Below are 17169 nucleotides of genomic sequence, written 5' to 3'. Positions count from 1 at the left end.
AAGACCCTGTCTCAAAACAAACAAACAAAAACTTTTGTGTGATCAATACATTGTTGGAGCCACTACACACTGTCCCCTTGCCCTCATTAGTCTTGGCTGCACAGATGAGCAGGACCCTGAGCCCGCCGCCAGATCTCATCATGGCTCTCTCCAACACTACCTGAAGACCAGTTGCTGGATCGCTCGGGAAGGAAAGGTGGCAGGCCCAAGCTGCTGCACACCGATAGCTTTATCAGTGCTTTTTTTTTTTTTTTTTTTGAGATGGAGTTTCGTTCTTGCCGCCCAGGTTGGAGTGCAATGGCGCAACCTCGGCTCACCACAACCTCCGCCCTCCCGGGTTCAAGCAATTCTCCTGCCTCAGCCTCCTGAGTAGCTGGGATTACAGGCCAGCTACCCACCACCACTCTGGGCTAATTTTTGTATTTTTAGTAGAGATGCGGTTTCACCACATTGGCCAGGCTGGTCTCAAACTCCTGACCTCAGGTGATGCGCCTGCCTTGGCCTCCCTAAGTGCTGGGATTACAGGCGTGAGTCAACATGCCTGACCTATATCAGTGCCCTTTATACCTGGAAGTCAGTCTTGCTGGATATAAAATTTTTGGCTTACTCTTTCCTTGAAAAGTCTTAATCCATTTTCTTCTGGCAGAAAGCTCAGTCCTCAAAAAACTTGATTCCCAGGATGCCCCAAGGATTTTTTTTTTTTTAAGTCCAGCACTTTTCCTAAAATATTCTTGGTGTTGGTCCTTGTCAGGCTCTCTCTCTTTCAATGGCACCTATGTGTTTGCTTATTTTCAACAGCATCCCTTTTGAAGGCTTTCCATCCTTTTATTTTGATTTATAAAACCATCCTCATTTTTCACTTGGCATCATTTTTTCACTTTGTGTTCCCTCTAATTTGTCTCAATTTCTGAAAGGATTCCTGCATTTCTAATCTTTCTTGAGTTGTCACTTCATTTCTGAGTTTTTCTGACTCTGATTATGCTTTTTATATTTCGTATCATTTTCTTTATGCTTTTTAGTTCATTTTAAAAATTATTTTTGGGCTGGGTGTGTTGGATCACGCCTTTAATCTCAGCACACTGGGAGGCCATGGCAAGAGGATTGCTTGAGCCGAGTTTGAGACCAGTCTGGGCAACATAGCAATCCTTGTGTTTAAAACAAAATAAAAAATGGGCCAGCACAGTGGCTCACGCCTGTAATCCCAGCACTTTGGGAGGCTGAGGTGGGTGATTACGTGAAGCCAGGAGTTCGAGACAAGCCTGGCCAACATGGTGAAACGCCATCTGTACTAAAAATACAAAAATTAGCCAGGAGTGGGGGTGCATGCCTGTAGTCCCAGCTACTAGGGAGGCTGAGGCAGGAGAACTGCTTGAACCCAGGAGGCGGTGGTTGTAGTGAGTGGAGATCACGCCACTGCATCCAGCGTGGGCGACACAGCAAGACTCCGTCTCAAAAAATAAAAAATAAAATAAAATACAAAATAAAAATAAAAATAGTTTTTAAATGTGTTTTCTTTGGTCTGTTTTGCAGGCATGCCTTTCTAGCTTGCTTTCATTGTTGGTGGGAGTATTACTCTACTCCCCACTCGGAGCCTTCTATAGGTTTGACTGCTACTTTCCTAATGCTCATTTTGATGGAAAAGTATTTCATAAACATTCAGAATGAAGTATGCTTCAAGAAAGCTGCTCTAATTTTGTATTTTGCATTTTGCAGTGCTCCCTCTCTGTTGGTTTGTGAAACGTTTAAAACACCGCGTCCCATCTGCTTTCATGGCTGCCCTCATGACCCTCCCAGGTACTTGGACAGACTTGGTCCCCATCCTGCTTGACTTGATTCACTCCAAGTGGTGGAATACGCTTTATTTCCTCACTGTGAGGTTCCTTCCAGAAGTGAGACCTGGCACATCAGTCCAGGGAGTCCAGAGGCAGGGCCTGGTCTGCTCTCCTCAACCCTATCCTCTCCCCAACGGCCTCCATGTCCCCAGGCTCCAGGTGCAGCCCAGTTGGTCCATGTCACCTGCTGAGCACACACTGGCCTTCCCCTGGGGTTCATGTGCCTCTTACTGGGGTTCATGGGGCCTCGTGGTTTCTCTTGCTCTCCCATCCATCAGACATTGTGCGTGTATCCTCTGCGTTCTCCTCCAGACACAGATAACCTATGGGTCTGGTAGGTCTGGCAACTATTGGTGGTTTACCCCAACACGCCTCTAGTTTTGGGTTTATGGGGATACTTTATCACCTAGTTTTGCTGTAAATGATGTCCATAGGTTTCTCTATTATTGGCTACAAAACATGTAACAAACGCTGCCATTTCGACCATTTTAGTGACAATTCACTTGTCTACAGGTTTTGGGTTTTGCAGTCTAGTTGTACTACCATCTTCCCAGAATCCCTGGCTTTCCAAGGCCTTCACTTTTCAAGCAAAACTGATTCCAACTGGTTTGTTTCATGATGACATTAATAAGAACGCCTCCACCTCAACTTAAGAACTGGAAGACAACCTACGGTTTGGGCTCTGCCAAAGTTCTGCAGAGATGGAGTATTAAAGGAAACATGATATATTTAAGAATCATCACATTGGCCGGCTGCAGTGGCTCACGCCTGAAATCCCAGCACTTTAGGAGGCCGAGGCAGGTGGATCATTTGAGGTCAGGAGTTCGAGACCAGCCTGGCCAACATGGCAAAAACCCTCTACTAAACCCTCTACTAAAAAAATCTCTACTAAAAATACAAAAATTAGCCAGACATGGTGGTGGATGCCTGTAGCCCCAGCTACTCAGGAGGCTGAGGCAGCAGAATCACTTGAACCTGAGAGATGGAGGTTACAGTGAGCCGAGACTGTACCACTGCACTCCATCCTGGGTGACAGCAAGACTCTGTTTCAAAAAAAAAAAAAAAAAAAAACACAACAACAAAAAAGAACAAACGCATTACTAATGGTTTGGTGGCCCAATATACACACACTGCTGTTCAAGATGCTCCACTTCAGCGTGGCCCTTTCTGAAGGTGGTCAGGAGACGGGATGCAGGCTATCATCCTACGACCCTCACTGACTTTCCAAGCTGCCTCTGGCTTCCACCCTGAGAACTGGATGGCCAAGCCAAAAGCTTGGTAACAGCAGGTCCAACTTGACAACAGACACAGAAATATGAGGACATAAAGGGAATCCAGGTAAAAAGCCTCTTTCTTCCTTCCATCGCAGGTTGGCTAAGTCATCAAATTTCAGCACAGCTAAGGTCCTGACTGCCTGTGGACACACTCACAGCCCAGGCCCAGTATGGGCGTGCAGGGCACCCTCGGTCTCCCCCGCTTCCCACCCAGGTGCCAGCCAGACCCCTTGGCTGTGTCCTACCAAGGACAGACTGACTACTAGGAAAGTCAATGATCCTGCGGTTCCCAGTTGGGGAGGAACTGGCTTCTGCACCCTGGCACGCTGCCCTGCGCTTCACCAAGCCAGCAGCCCGCTCTGCCCACTGAGTTATGACCGGAAGACCCACTGACTGGCAGGGGAGTGGAAATAAGGTAACCCAGGCTTCTAAAGGTCCACACCTACCTATTTTATTTTCTTGGAGGTGCCTGATGAAAGCAATCCTTTTCATCATGACAGTAACATCACAGCAGGGATCGCCCCATCACAGTGATGTCTTATCTGGCTGCGTTTAAGAAAAACCACGTCATGTCTTCTTAGAGAAGTGAGGATTACAAACACTGGGTTCGCTTCTGCATCAGCAAACATACGGCTGTGACCTGAGGACGGACCACTCACCTGTGAGACAATCCCACACAAGCTCTGGCTTCAGAAGCTCTCTGCTTTCTTCAATCTCTAACATTCTCCTAAGAATTTCAAACTATTCAAGGGAAACTGGTGTTTCACAATAAGAAAAAGACATTCTTTTCTTTAAACAGTTCACATTTATTATTGATAACAATAAAAAAATCTTTTAAAGACTAGCAGTATTGTATTACCAAGTGAGGTAATATGTTTACAAAACATTTACAGAATTTGATATGCAAATAACAAATTTAGGAAAGAAAGTGAATTAAGACATAAGTAATAGAGGGAAAATCAAAGAATCATTAGTACTAAGAAACGGGAAATGACAGCAACGTTTTAAAAGAGTGGCAAGGTCCTAAAAGTAGAGACATGATGCAAACTGCATACTCAAACCATAGCTGCCCCAGAATTCCCTTACAAGGGGAGTGAGACTGGATTACTCGGGAGGAAACCCTGTAAGCATTTGTGCCGGTATGTGCTTTGAGCTCTTCACGATGCACTAAACTCTTTGGGGAGAAAAGAATGCCACTCCCGAATCAACTTAAAAAGAACAGATCTTCAGCCTGGGAGGGGGCAGGGGATGGCTGCAATTCAAAGAGTTCTATAAACATCTCTGGGCACATGAGGACTGTTCAGTGAAGCATTTTCTTGGCAGCTGTCAGCAAAATCGCCATCTGAGACACAGAGAAAGAGAGAAAGAAAGAGAAAGCAGGGACCATCTTCAGGTCCTTGTGATTTGGGAACAGGAAGCACCGGGTGGAAGCAGCACAGACGCACTACTAACCCTACCTACTAACCCTACCGCGCTTTCCGGAAGCAAGGCTTCGGGTGCCACTGAGGAGCTCGATCTCTAAGAACAAACACACAAATGTGGTCCAAACGCAGGTGACCACAGCAGAGGCCCCAGGACATCTACAGTGTGCAGGCAGCCACTAGGGCAGACCCGGCCGGGCCAGAGGGCTGCTTGGTCCCTCCCCCGCCCTCCTGATCCCTGCACGGGGCGCACACAGCCTCCACATAGCTCTCCAGTCACGCAGCACCCACCCAGTGCCTTCAGAGCGGAGCTGAGATGGCACAACCAGGATTTCCATGCCTGCCACGCACACAGGTGACAGCCGCGTGGGGTTTGGCATGACAAACACGTCCTCTGCTGCACACAGAAACACACATTCCATGTCCTTATTGTGGATGCCATCCCCTATGCAACTTCCGGACAGATTCTCAAATAACCTGCTTTTCCCATAAAAAGCTGAAAAAATAAGGGCCTGCACTAGATAGAGCAGGCTTTAAAATCAGGAATTCAACAGAAAATGTCAAAGGCAAACAAATCCCATATTCTGATTTGCTTCTATGAAGACTCCTTCATGACTCAAACTTTCTACTCATCCCGTCCCTCCAGCACCCCGTCATGCACACATGCACACACACAGTACATGCACGCACACACACGCATGAGTCCGCAATTCCCATGTACACAGAAGCAGGGCTCCTACACGCCACAAGCCACCCTGAAGTGGATGCGGGAGATGCTGCTTAGCTGTTAATAAAACCCCGTGGACAGTGTCAAGCGGCAAATGCGACTTGCTGGTTCCAAGACGGCCTCCTAGCGGCTGGAACTGTCTGGGCTCTGAGGACAACGAGCCACCAGAGGGCACTGAGGAGATGGGCTACACTGGGCTGGGAACTGACTGCAGGTGAGAAGGGCGACGCGCGGAAGGAAGCAGGGAACGAACCCCCCCACGCACGTTCATATACAGAAAAATCCTGCTCTAAAAAGTATCAAAGAGATTCGAAAAGGACGAAAGAGAAAGTAACGTTTAACGATGGCAGCATTTTCCTCGAGTCACCAGGAGTCCCCGAGAGCCCCTCCTGAGCCCCCGGCCCCACTTCAGGACAGTGGGTGGTGTGGGTGGGTCTGGCCCTGGGACAGGGTGCTCCGCAGGTGGCCTCTGAGTCCGCAGAGGAAAAGGGCCTCAAGGGCTGGCCCTAAGTCCACAGACCATCTCGACTGTGGTGGGAGGTGTGGGGGCCGCAAGGCAGCTTGGGGGAAGCGAGCTGGCAGCTTCCGTCCCAGGCGAGGAGGGGCCATCTCTGGAGGGTGTCACCTGAATTCATTCACTAATGGACAATGCGGAGTTCGTTGGAAAAATTTTTTGCATCAACATCTGAGACTACGTCAATCCTTTAATTGGTATAGAAACTACTACTCTTCTTTCAAGAGAGCCCTTGTGCTCTGGTTTGATTTTGTGCACAACGTATACAAAATCTATGGCTATTGAGTTAAGTTAGGATCAGAGTTAAAACTACCTGCCAAGGTAGTTTTGGGATCAAATGACTACATTTACCATCTGAGAGCTATCTGCTATCTAGAGGTGAGAGGAGTCTGTACAATGTCGCCCTGGGCGGGCGGGCGCAGCTGGCTGTCCGAGGAGGGGCGGCCGTCACACACTAGGTGCAGGCAGCGTGCACTACCTGGAGATCATGGAGCTGGAGTGGGACTGGCTGGAGGAGGTGGTGGCGGCACTCAGCTGGGAAAAGCCGCTGTGGCTGGACTCCAGGCTCGTCATGGAACCTCTGTAATGGCACAGGGAGGGGCGAGGCGTGAGGACCACCCTGCCAACCACCCGCCTGCCCACACTGCCTGCTGGACTTCGTGGCCCACCCTGCTCTCTGCTCACTTCTCAACCCCATCAGTGCTTGCCAACGGGGGATGGACCTGAGTAACCCACCCAGGGGGGCCGGCTTCCCACAGCCTGCACGCAGACAGCAGCGTGAGCGAAAGCAAAGGCAAAGTCAGCTCTGTCTCTGACACTCTCCCTCTGCAGACATGCAGGGAGTCACAGTGCCAACAAATGACCCCCAAGCCACTCCCTCCTGGTCCCCCGAGCATCCCTGAAACCCGACGCCACTGCTGATCCTGCACATGGCGTGGGACTGCAGCCTCCCTCCAACCACGCCCAGCCGTCCGCAGCACCTGCTGTGGGGAGAGCGGCCGCACCTGAAATCCTCCGAGCCGATCACCTCAGTGTAGTACATCACTTTACACTTGTGTGAAGAGACCTGCAGGGATGCGAGCACGTCATCCACCCGGGGCAGGCTGCTGGCAGCGCACGCGGGCATGCTGTGGAATTTCCACTGCAGGATGTAGAAGCCCGGCCACCTGGTCACATGGGAACCCTAGAACAAGTAGAGCAGTGGCAGCTGAGGGCAACTCGCTTCCGACCCGTGGCCCACCACAGGCTGTGACAAGCGCCAAGGGGAACTGTCTTTAGGGTTCCATGTAGCTACAGGAACTATCTCAACGGGATTCAGAACCTATTTTGCTTCACCGGCAGGTTTGACAATGTCCTTCCCTCTACTGAGTGTAGTCACTCCCGGGTGTTGGGAAGCCCAGAGGGACAAGCTCCGCGTCTGTGGCCCTCACGAGGCCACCCCAGCCCACCCCACATATGGAGGCAGGAGCCTGGTGAGCTGGTGGCGCTCATGCTGGAGGGAGGGCTCAGCACAGCCTCCCTGGACCTGGCCTCACTTTCTCTGACATGCTGCCAATCATCCAGCATGTTCGGGGCTGAAGGTGCGTCACCCTAGAGAGAGACGTCAATCCGCAGAAAGCTCTTTCTCCATTCTCTCTGAAATTCGTGACTGTGGTAACACAGCTTAGCTGTGGATTGTTTTTAAAATGGACAAAGGATTCTTTTACTCTGCCTCTAAGACTACTGAAACACTGACAAGGCTTACCCCTGAAAACTGTAAAGGCAGCAAAATGAGGCATCTATTATGAAGGCCAGAAGTAACCCCCGCCCCCGCCCCAAGGCTACTGTGAGCACAGGCACCCAAAATAACCAGCCACAATGTGAAAAGGGAACTGAAAGCATTTGAAACAAATTAGGAGGTTTGGTAATGAGAGTTAATAGTTCTCTAAATACTTGTCCCTCTTACTTCTATTTAGGGTGATTTTCCTTTGAAAAAGACAAATGCCACCCAGTGAAATGAGGCTGGGGGGAGAATCCTCTGAAGCCCAGCTGGGCCTGTGCGTGCGATGCCTTCCCTTCCTGTCACATGCTGCTTTCGGGAAAAGTCAGATTCTGTCCAAAACCACTGCGAGGCCTGAACTCTTTCCTGTGAGACCCACTTGGCTTCCTGAGTCCCTCTGCTCCTCCAGGCGAGCTGCTCCTCCACAGGCAGTGCCTCAAAAGTTACACAGGGCTGCTCAAGGAGCGAAGCAAAGACTCCTACTCGAGACAGAATCACCAGCCGCACGGAGTCACAGATGCGCGATCTGCCCGTGTGAGGTTTTACCTGCACGCTTTCTCCTTCTTTGCAGATTAGCGGCGACTCCACCATGCTGTAGTCGCGGCCCAGCTGCCAGACTTTGTCTATGAGCTGCACGTTGTTCCCACCTGGAGAGGTGATGCTGTGGGCTCCCAGGGAGTCCTTTTTGGCTGGCTGTGGCGACCTCTTGGAGTGATAGATGTTAAAGACAATGTCCCCTTTGCACACGTCGAAATCCCAAGTGATAACCGACGAGGCATCCACGATCTGAATGAGAATCTGAAAAAGACGCAGCGTCAGGCGGCCACGATCCACGAGCACCAGGCCCACATGCTGCCAGTGCACCGTCCCCTCCAGGGGCTCCAGGGTGCAGGTGCTGAAGCTGGGGAGGAAAAGGCTGAATGTGTATGGGCGGATCTCTTTCCCCAGAGTCACACGCCACCATCCATTCAACCGCTGGATCCTGCTACGTGTCATGCACCAAGCTCGGTGCTCTTTGTGACCTGCACCTACAGGCCCAAGATCTCCCGTACACCATCTTCAGACACACTCTAAGAGGCCAGGTCTTAGTAACACCAAACACTGTGAGCTCATACATGAGTGGTTCAGAGGACTGCCCTGGGCTGGAGAGAACAGAAGGCCCTGGAGAAGGTGAGAGCTAAAGAAACAGCAGGCGGGGGAGCCTGAGGACAGCGTTCCCAGCGAGCGGGAAGCAGGGGCACGGAACCAGGCCTCCCATGTGAGGCTCGCACGGGAGAACAGTGGCGAGGCTGGGTGAGTGGGATGAGCCCCTGGCATGGCAGAGGTGGGGTTGAGGCGGTCAACCCCCTGGGTGCTGAGAACCAATCGGAAACTGAACTTAGACACAGCACCGACAGAGCTTCCCCACAGGGAGTGATCAAAGTTAGTTTCAAAGATTAGTGAGGGAGGGAGGTGAGAATTAAAATCAGCTGTGCAGAGTTCTGCACTCACTGAACACTCCACCTAAGGAAGCAGCAGAGTCAGGCCGCAGCCCCTCTCGTCAGTCCACTGCACGCCACCTGCCGTGCCCTTCGGTAAGTGGCTGCTCCACAAGCTGGGCTTCCTTTCAATCCTGCCACTGCCACCTCACCACTGAAATCACTTCGGAATGTCCTTCCACAGCAGAGTCAGTGCGGTCCCTGAGTCCTGTCTAAGAACAGCAGGTGGCACTATGTGGCATGGCCTGCTCTTCAGCAAAGCGGCTCCCCAGGCAGCTCCATCCCGAGGCCCTGACCCCCCATGCTGACGGCACCTCTTTCCTGCATTCACAGTGGGGCCTCTGCTTCAGCCTTCCGTTAGGTTTGTTGCCATCTCGGATCTGTGCTTTATTTAATAGCCAAAGCAGAAGTGAGGTTTTCACCATGTGGATGTTTACGATGCCCCCGATTCACACGAAACACACTGCATCCCAAGTTCTTGAAACATGGACAAGAGCGATAGTGCCTAACAAACAAGGAACAAGGACTCGGGCCCTGCAGCCTGCCCTCCTGGTAAGAAATGAATACAGATAATCCTCAAGACGTTATGAAATCTGAGACTCCCCTACGTATGTATCTCCAAGTAAGGCACAACAAATCTGTCTCTGCTTGTTCAAACCATGGCAACAGCATTCCCTTATCCACCTGCCCTGCAAGCACCAGGTGAGCTGCTCAGGAAGACACCCCAGCAGAAGCCACTGGCAGATGGCTGACCCAGGTGCCACCACGGCAGGAAGCAGGCCGCAGTCAGCTCCTGGCCAGCACCATTGCCCAAGCCAGCACCACATCCTCACCGAACACCTGCTCTGCACAGTGCGTCACCGTCCTCTCCAACAACTCTGGGCCACGAACCTTGACTTGGCTGAGAAGGGAGATTCCGGTGCAGGCCCCTCCTGCTTTAGGTCACTCGTGATGCTACAGGACAAACATATGGCGTGCACAGGAACGCGGAATGCCCCTGCTTCTCTACCAAAAGTGACAGCAAGAAAGGAACACAGGAACATGCTCCTTGCTCCATTAGACTTACAGAAACAGGAAAATTCCCAAAATATCTGTAAATAACCACAACCCTGTCAAGAAAAAGTAGCAAATGGGCCAGGCACGGTGGCTCACACCTGTAATCCCAGCACTTTGGGAGGCTGAAGTGGGTGGATTACCTGAGGTCAGGCGTTCGAGACCAGCCTGGCCAACATGGTGAAACCTCTCCTCTACTAAAAATACAAAAATTAGCTGGGCGTGGTGGCAGGTGCCTGTAATCCCAGCTACTTGGGAGGCTGAGGCAGGAGAATGGCTTGAACCCGGGAGGCGGAGCTTGCAGTGAGCCAAGATAGCACCACTGCACTTCAGCCTGGACAACAGAGTGAAACTCTGTCTTAAGAAAAAAAAAAAGAAAAAAAAGAAAAAGTGGCAAATGAAGCCTGTTCAATAAAACCATGAAATAAACTAATTTCAGGAGTTAAGTGCTCCAACAAGGAAAGATTAGCTATTCCTATCTCTGTGTTTGGTGGCTTTAGTAAAATGGAGGTCAAGAGATCCAATTTCCTTTCCAGGCACTCTGATCAAGCACTGCTAGTTTCTATTCTGAGAGAGATGGCTCTTCAATGTTGACATTTACTGCAACTAAGTATCGAGTATCAACAAAAGCCTCAAGACAAAGAGCAGAAAACAAGTGGACTTTTCTGAAAGAAAGGCTGCCAGGAAGCCCTGTGAGGGCCCCGGCTCTCTGCTGAGGAAGGGCCCGCCCAGGTGCAGGAAGGCGGAGGACTTACCTCGTGCGGGGCTCCTTTGAAGACACTTGCAGACTGGTAGATGGTCTCAGTCCAGAGCTTGAGGTCTTCGTTCTCCAGCTCCTCCGCAGTCCGGTACAGAGATTTGGGGACCAGTCCGCCCTCTGGCACTTCGCACTGGAAGCAGAAACACAGTGGCGAAACCTGTGCAAACACAAACCAACCCCACGAAACCCAGACATGCCAGCCAGCACCATCCCCCTGTGCTTAACTCCCGGAAGTTGCTGAGAAAATGGAAAACACTGGCAGGGTCGTAAAATACTCTGCACTGCTGAGCAATATGTTTTTAAAAACCACTTAAATACATGTGTTTTACTTTGCATCAACAGGAACAAGCTGAAGCTGAAGTAGCACAGAATTCCTACTAACACGCGTGAGGCACTGCCCCCAGTTACTAAACTGGCTCACAACAGAAGCACTAGCGTCTTTATAATGCCCTGTAAAGGAAGAGTATTACTCTAAGAAAAGAGTTTTGCTCTCAATAGCCACAGGCATCATTTTTATGATAGGAAATTATAGTCAAGATGTAGAATCAATGAATAATGTTTTGTGTCTGAAGTCAAATGACTGGTCTATAACACCAGCCAAAAACTAATGAAGAACTTCTTTTGAATTTGCCTGAAACAAGTTGAATGAGAATTTGTACATATCATAAATCTCCTAATTGACCTTTATACAATGACTCCACAGTAAAGTTCATAAAATCGAAGTCCTCCTTTCTATTAGCCTTGGGAAGCAACTACATAGAAAAGAAACACTTCAGTCTTCAGCCTGCAAAGTGTCAAAGCAGCAATGTCGTGTTGGAAAAATACCAGACTGACCCCTGGTTAGTAACCTCTAGCCACCAGAGAGCAGAAGTGAACAACCTCCTTTCAACTACCAGCCTGAACAGCAGCAGCTCAGGAGAGTGGTGAAGAAGTCTTAGAAGGCCCGAGTTTTTGGACAGCTCAATTAACCACAAAGACGCTCAGCATTACAAACACACTACGGAGCTCGGCATGTGACAAACAGGTGCGACTGGTGGTGAGGCAGGTCTCCTTGTGCTCCGGCTCAATTCTTTGCGTCATAATTGGAAACAGCAACAACATGGGACGGCTAGCTCATATGAAAGGAGTTCAGAGGTTTCCACAAATCTGAGCCTTCAGTTTAACCTCACAGGCACTTGCTAAATTCTGGTCCTGTAACTTTTACTGTAACTTACTTGCTCTTTGCATTGCACTGTGATGATGCCCGTAATTTCCTTAAAGTGGAACTGATGAAGTGAAAGCTAAATTCGTTTTCTAAATTTCTCTAACCATTCAGAAAGTCCAAAGTCCCTTGAATGTCCAATTCATTAGCTAAATACCTGAGTCAAACCCAGTGGGTACACATCTCTAACGGGTAACTTGATATGAAGGATGACTAGAGAGCCCTTCTGATAGGAAGCTTCACCCCCCGTGAGTTCAGCCGCCACAGTGTGCCATGGAACAAGTCACTGGGACTTCCACAGGCTTTGGCTTCCGCAATGCTCCCATGCCACAACTGTGCGCCACAGGCTAGAAGCCTACAAGGACCCCAAGGTTCTGAGCTTCTCTGAATACAAGGTAAAGAAGAGGAGGCCTCTGTTTCGTTACCCAGCCACTCAGGGTATTAAAAACCCCAAACATATGTTGAGAACCACTTCCCTTCGTTTTTTTACTTTAAAGATGTTATCCAAGCCAGGCGTGGTGGCTCATGCCTGTAATCCCAGCACTTTGGGAGGTCGAGGTGGGCAGATTACTTGAGGTCAGCAGTTTGAGACCAGCCTGGCCAACATGGTGAAACCCCGTCTCTACTAAAAATTAAAAAATTAGCTGTGGGTAGTGGCACACGTCTGTAATCCCAGCTACTCCAGAGGCTGAGGCCGAAGAATCGCTTGAATCTGGGAGGCAGAGGCTGCAGTGAGCTGAGATCGTGCCACTGCACTCCAGCCTATGCAACAGAGCGAGACCCCATCTCAAAAAAACAAACAAACAAAAAAAAACCAAACCAAAAAATGTCATCCAGCCTGGGGCAATATAGTGAGACTCTGTCTCTACAAAAAATTAGCTAGGTATGGTGGTGCAGCCTATAGTCCCAGCTACTTGGGTGGCTGAGGTGGGAGGATCACCTGAGCCCACGAAGTCAGGCTGCAGTGAGCTGTGATCGTGCCACTGCACTCCAGCCTGGGTGACAGAGCCAGACCCCGTCTCCATAAAAAAACAAGGAGGGGGAGGGACAGGTGGGACATTTTGAGAACATTCAATTTTTTAATAGTATTTTAAAAAATATGACAGCTCCTCTAAAATGGTTTAAAGATCTGATTCACACAAAGCCGTGTGAATAAAGCAAGCTACAACTGTATTATATTCTACAACAAATTCTCATTTTTATTTAACAATGAAGGAATGTACAGTATCAACAATTGATTAAATGGTTCTCTTTAACTTAACCCTGGATCAGAGAAACGGCGGCCAAAAGAAACAAAACATCCAAATGACCGGAAGTTCTGCAAATCATCTGTGCAAATCAACACCGACCTCTCCCACCTGCAAAAGGGGCCAAATGTGCCGTTTCTCGCCTCAAGACATACCATGCACTCTCCACTCAGGAAATCTGGAATAATCTCTTTGTCGATGTAATCCAGCAGGCCTCCAGGACCCTGGTAGTCATTTCCTGCATAAATGAGGAATTTCCTTCTGGTGTTGTCATCAATGAACGGACTAACCTGTGAGGAGGAGAAGACCACGCAGTCACATTTCTCTGCTGCCTGAGTGTCCAAGATTAAAATGACAATGTGGTATTCTGAGTGGGAGGCTGGGGGGAGGAAATTCAAGTTTATATACTTCTTCTGTCAATAGTTGCATGGCATTAGGACACTCAAATTTTGTTTTTTTCCCCTTTCTTAAACAATTTGAGAAATCTTACAGCTTTGCATGCTTTTTTCCTAAGTAGTTAAGACTTTAGGTCACAGACACACATCCATGAATGCATGCGTGTCTGCTTTCCAAATGGCTCACAGTTACTGCAAAAAGCATCTCAACGCACCAGCGTCCAGAGCACGGGAAACACCCTGGGCGCCCGCAGGATGAGAAGGCGGCCCAGCGTCTCCGGGTAGTTGGCCTCCACCACCTCGATGATCCGCAGCAGGGCTTTCACGCCAGGCCTCCAGAGGTGGCGCATGTTCAGCCCTTCCAAGTCCACCAGGCAGGTCCACGAGCTGCGGTGGTGCAGAGATGTGTTTCATTCGACAGACAGCACACTTAGCAAACTACGTCTTCTTATGTTTTTTCCTTTTTGGTCATTTATAGCTATTTCCAAATACATCATAATCAGTTTTTTAAAATGACAGTGCTATGAACTCTGTTTATATCTACTTGCACAAAACACACAGGATCAGTGTGGTAGGACCAAGGCCTGAAACTGCAATTAAGGCTGATTGATGATGCATGAAAAGCTCTCTCAGATATGCTCAGTGAGCCGGCAAGCAAAGCCACAGTGTGCTGTCCTTGACATGCTAAACCGCCCCCTAACCTGCCATCAACAGGGCACACAGCTAGTATTTTAACACATAACACATATTGTGTCTGAACTGCAGTGGGCGAGAGACAGAGAGAGAGAGAGAGAGAGAGAGAGCGCTGAGAATACAGCAATCAGCAAAAGGCCCTCAAAATCCCTGTTCTCATGGAACTTACATCCCAGTGAACCATCTACACCCTTATCAATGTCAACCTTTGAATCACTGAACATTTTCAGAACTCTTATTACTATAACTTAAAGCTTGGTCTAAGAACACAGAGTCATCTGAGTGGGGAGGGGAGGCAAAAACAAGCAAACGACCCGCAGCCTTGGGCTCCCACAGCCCGCGCAGACTAAGCAGACAGGCCAACCCACTCAGGCTGACGTGACAGCAACGCCTGGGGTCAAAAAACCCTAACTGTTCTGTCCCTTGTCACTGGCATATTACATGTTCACCTCTTTTCTACCTTTTAGAGCACCCTGGAAAGTAAGAAGCAGATTTTAATTCCAAACATCAACTAGAAATATTTAATGTGTTTTCTCAGTAAGTTGAAAGGAAAAACAAAATCCCACATCTACCTGATAGGCCGACCGAAGACTTTTGTATTCTCTTCGCATCGCCTCAGCCCTTCTTCATTTATGGAGAGAACCTACATACAAAAGGGCATGAAAATTGTCCATGATTAGTCTAAGGCTAAAACTACCCCGTCCAGCTATGGAAGAGGGACACTAACAGCGTATTACAGATAAGTGTGTAAACCAAAAAAGTGACCTATGCAGATTTTCTTACACATTCACATGCGCTAACTAAACACATCACCACCAACAAAAATATTTTACTCTTGGCCGGGCGCGGTGGCTCAAGCCTGTAATCCCAGCACTTTGGGAGGCCAAGACGGGCGGATCATGAGGTCAGGAGATCAAGACCATCCTGGCTAACACGGTGAAACCCCGTCTCTACTAATAAATACAAAAAACTAGCCGGGCGTGGTGGCGGGCGCCTGTAGTCCCAGCTACTCAGGAGGCTGAGGCAGGAGAATGGCGTGAACCCGGGAGGCGGAGCTTGCAGTGAGCTGAGATCCGGCCACTGCACTCCAGCCTGGGCGACAGAGCGAGACTCTGTCTCACAAAAAAAAAAAAAAAAAAATTTTACTCTTGACAGAGAACAAACACTGTCGTGTGCGGCAAATCAAAGGTAACGGCTATCCGAAGTGAAGCGTAGAGGAATCCCCAGATGAGCAGGGGCCTGGCTCTGGGGCTCTGTCTTCAGAACAAGTGCAGGGGAACAGCAGATGAGTGTCTGTGAGTGTGGGAACACTCTGATACCACATGTGGCAGCCAAGAGAAAAGGCAGCCTTAGAACAGACATAAGGCATGGCTCAAGCGATCCTTTGCTTTAGGTTAACAAACCCTTCCCCTGTAGATAAAGACCATCCCCATTTCTATGTGTGACCGTGTGCATGTGGGGATATATAAACATACACGGCGGTGGGGGCAGACTAACACAATACACAAGGGAACACTAACAGTGAGCCAGGCTCAGTGGTGGTGTTTGCAGTCCCAGCTACTCAGGAGGCCGAGGTGGGAGGACCGCTTGAGGACAGGAGTTTGAAGCTGCAGTGAGTCGTGATCACACCCAGGAATAGACACTGCACCCCAGCCTCGGCAACAGAGTCAGATCATGTCTCTTTAAAAAAAAGAAAAAAAAAAAGGGCCGGCCAGGCAGGGGGAGCTCATGCCTGTAATCCCAGCACTTTGGGAGGCCGAGGCGGGAGGATCACTTGAGGTCAGGAGTTCGAGACCAGCCTGGCCAACATGGTGACACCCTGTCTCCACTAAAAATACAAAAAAAATTAGCTGGGCATGGTGGCGGGCACCTGAAATCCCAGCTACTCAGCAGGCTGAGACAGGAGAATCACTTGAACCCAGGAGGCGGAGGTTGCAGTGAGCCAAGATCACACCATTGCACTCCACCCTGGGAAACAAGAGTGAAACTCCATCTCAACATAAAAAATAAAGTCAGAAGTGCGTATTTCAGGACAATGGGGTTATAAATGTGCCTTTTTAGTTTCTGTTTGTTTTCAAATTGAAGGACCATCTTCTTCTCTGCGAGGCGGACGCACCGCTGCCAATGGCGGCAGCAGCGGAGTGGGGCCTGGCTGGAGTCGGCAGGCATTCAGGACGGTCTAGAGAAAGATGCCAAGAGCTCGCGTTAAGGGCCAGTGGAAAGAAAGCTATCAAGAGTTCTGCTGTGAGCGGCGTCCCAGGAGAGGGCAACTCCATGTGGCAGTGAATGAAAAGACTGAGAACCGCTGCTACACAGGCATCTCGGGGGAGACCTGACTGCCACACTGATGCTTCCACTGTGAGAGACACTTTTATAACTTCTTGTCTTCTTTTGAAATTTTAAGATGATATTAATGTATTTTCAGTTCTAACCACAAAAGCAATTCATGTTTGTTTTAACAGGCTGGTTAACACCCCAATCCTACTGGCAGAGAAAGAAAGTGACGCCACAGTGGAGCCTGGAGTCTCACAGCCGCGCACTTACGTATCTCAGCAGGGCTTCCTCCCCGAGCGCTCTCACCAAGCCTTTGGTGTCCATCTGCCCCAGCCTGAGCACGTAGAGGGGCCGCCCATCTGCAGAGGAGGGGAGGAATGAGTTATCGGCACCATCCCAGTTGAAACTGAGGATACAACTCTACGACCCTTACCAGGGAAATGTGTTCGCCTGTGTTCTACGAGTACTTGAAGACCTTTCTGACTCTTAGAAGCAGCAACTGGGCCGGGCGCGGTGGCTCAAGCCTGTAATCCCAGCACTT

At 49.5% G+C, this 17169-nt stretch overlaps 1 protein-coding gene across 1 annotated transcript in view; it reads right to left on the bottom strand.

The window, feature by feature from the left end:
- Nucleotides 1–3891: 3891 nt before the first annotated feature.
- SEC14L1 (SEC14 like lipid binding 1) overlaps nt 3892–17169 on the bottom strand; it is a 77098-nt gene continuing 63820 nt past the window's right edge. Inside the window, exons 10-17 of the mRNA XM_030922945.1 lie at nt 16899–16987; nt 14927–14997; nt 13877–14048; nt 13422–13556; nt 10814–10948; nt 8074–8325; nt 6773–6951; nt 3892–6348 (exon numbers count right to left, since the gene is read on the bottom strand). Coding sequence (XP_030778805.1) covers nt 6243–6348; nt 6773–6951; nt 8074–8325; nt 10814–10948; nt 13422–13556; nt 13877–14048; nt 14927–14997; nt 16899–16987 — 1139 coding nt within the window. The 3' untranslated portion in view covers nt 3892–6242. The remainder of the gene's footprint in view (nt 6349–6772; nt 6952–8073; nt 8326–10813; nt 10949–13421; nt 13557–13876; nt 14049–14926; nt 14998–16898; nt 16988–17169) is intronic.

Source organism: Rhinopithecus roxellana, chromosome 19 (assembly GCF_007565055.1).
Source record: "Rhinopithecus roxellana isolate Shanxi Qingling chromosome 19, ASM756505v1, whole genome shotgun sequence".
NCBI classification, from domain to species: Eukaryota; Metazoa; Chordata; class Mammalia; order Primates; family Cercopithecidae; genus Rhinopithecus; species Rhinopithecus roxellana.
This window is presented reverse-complemented; position numbering and strand designations above follow the sequence as displayed.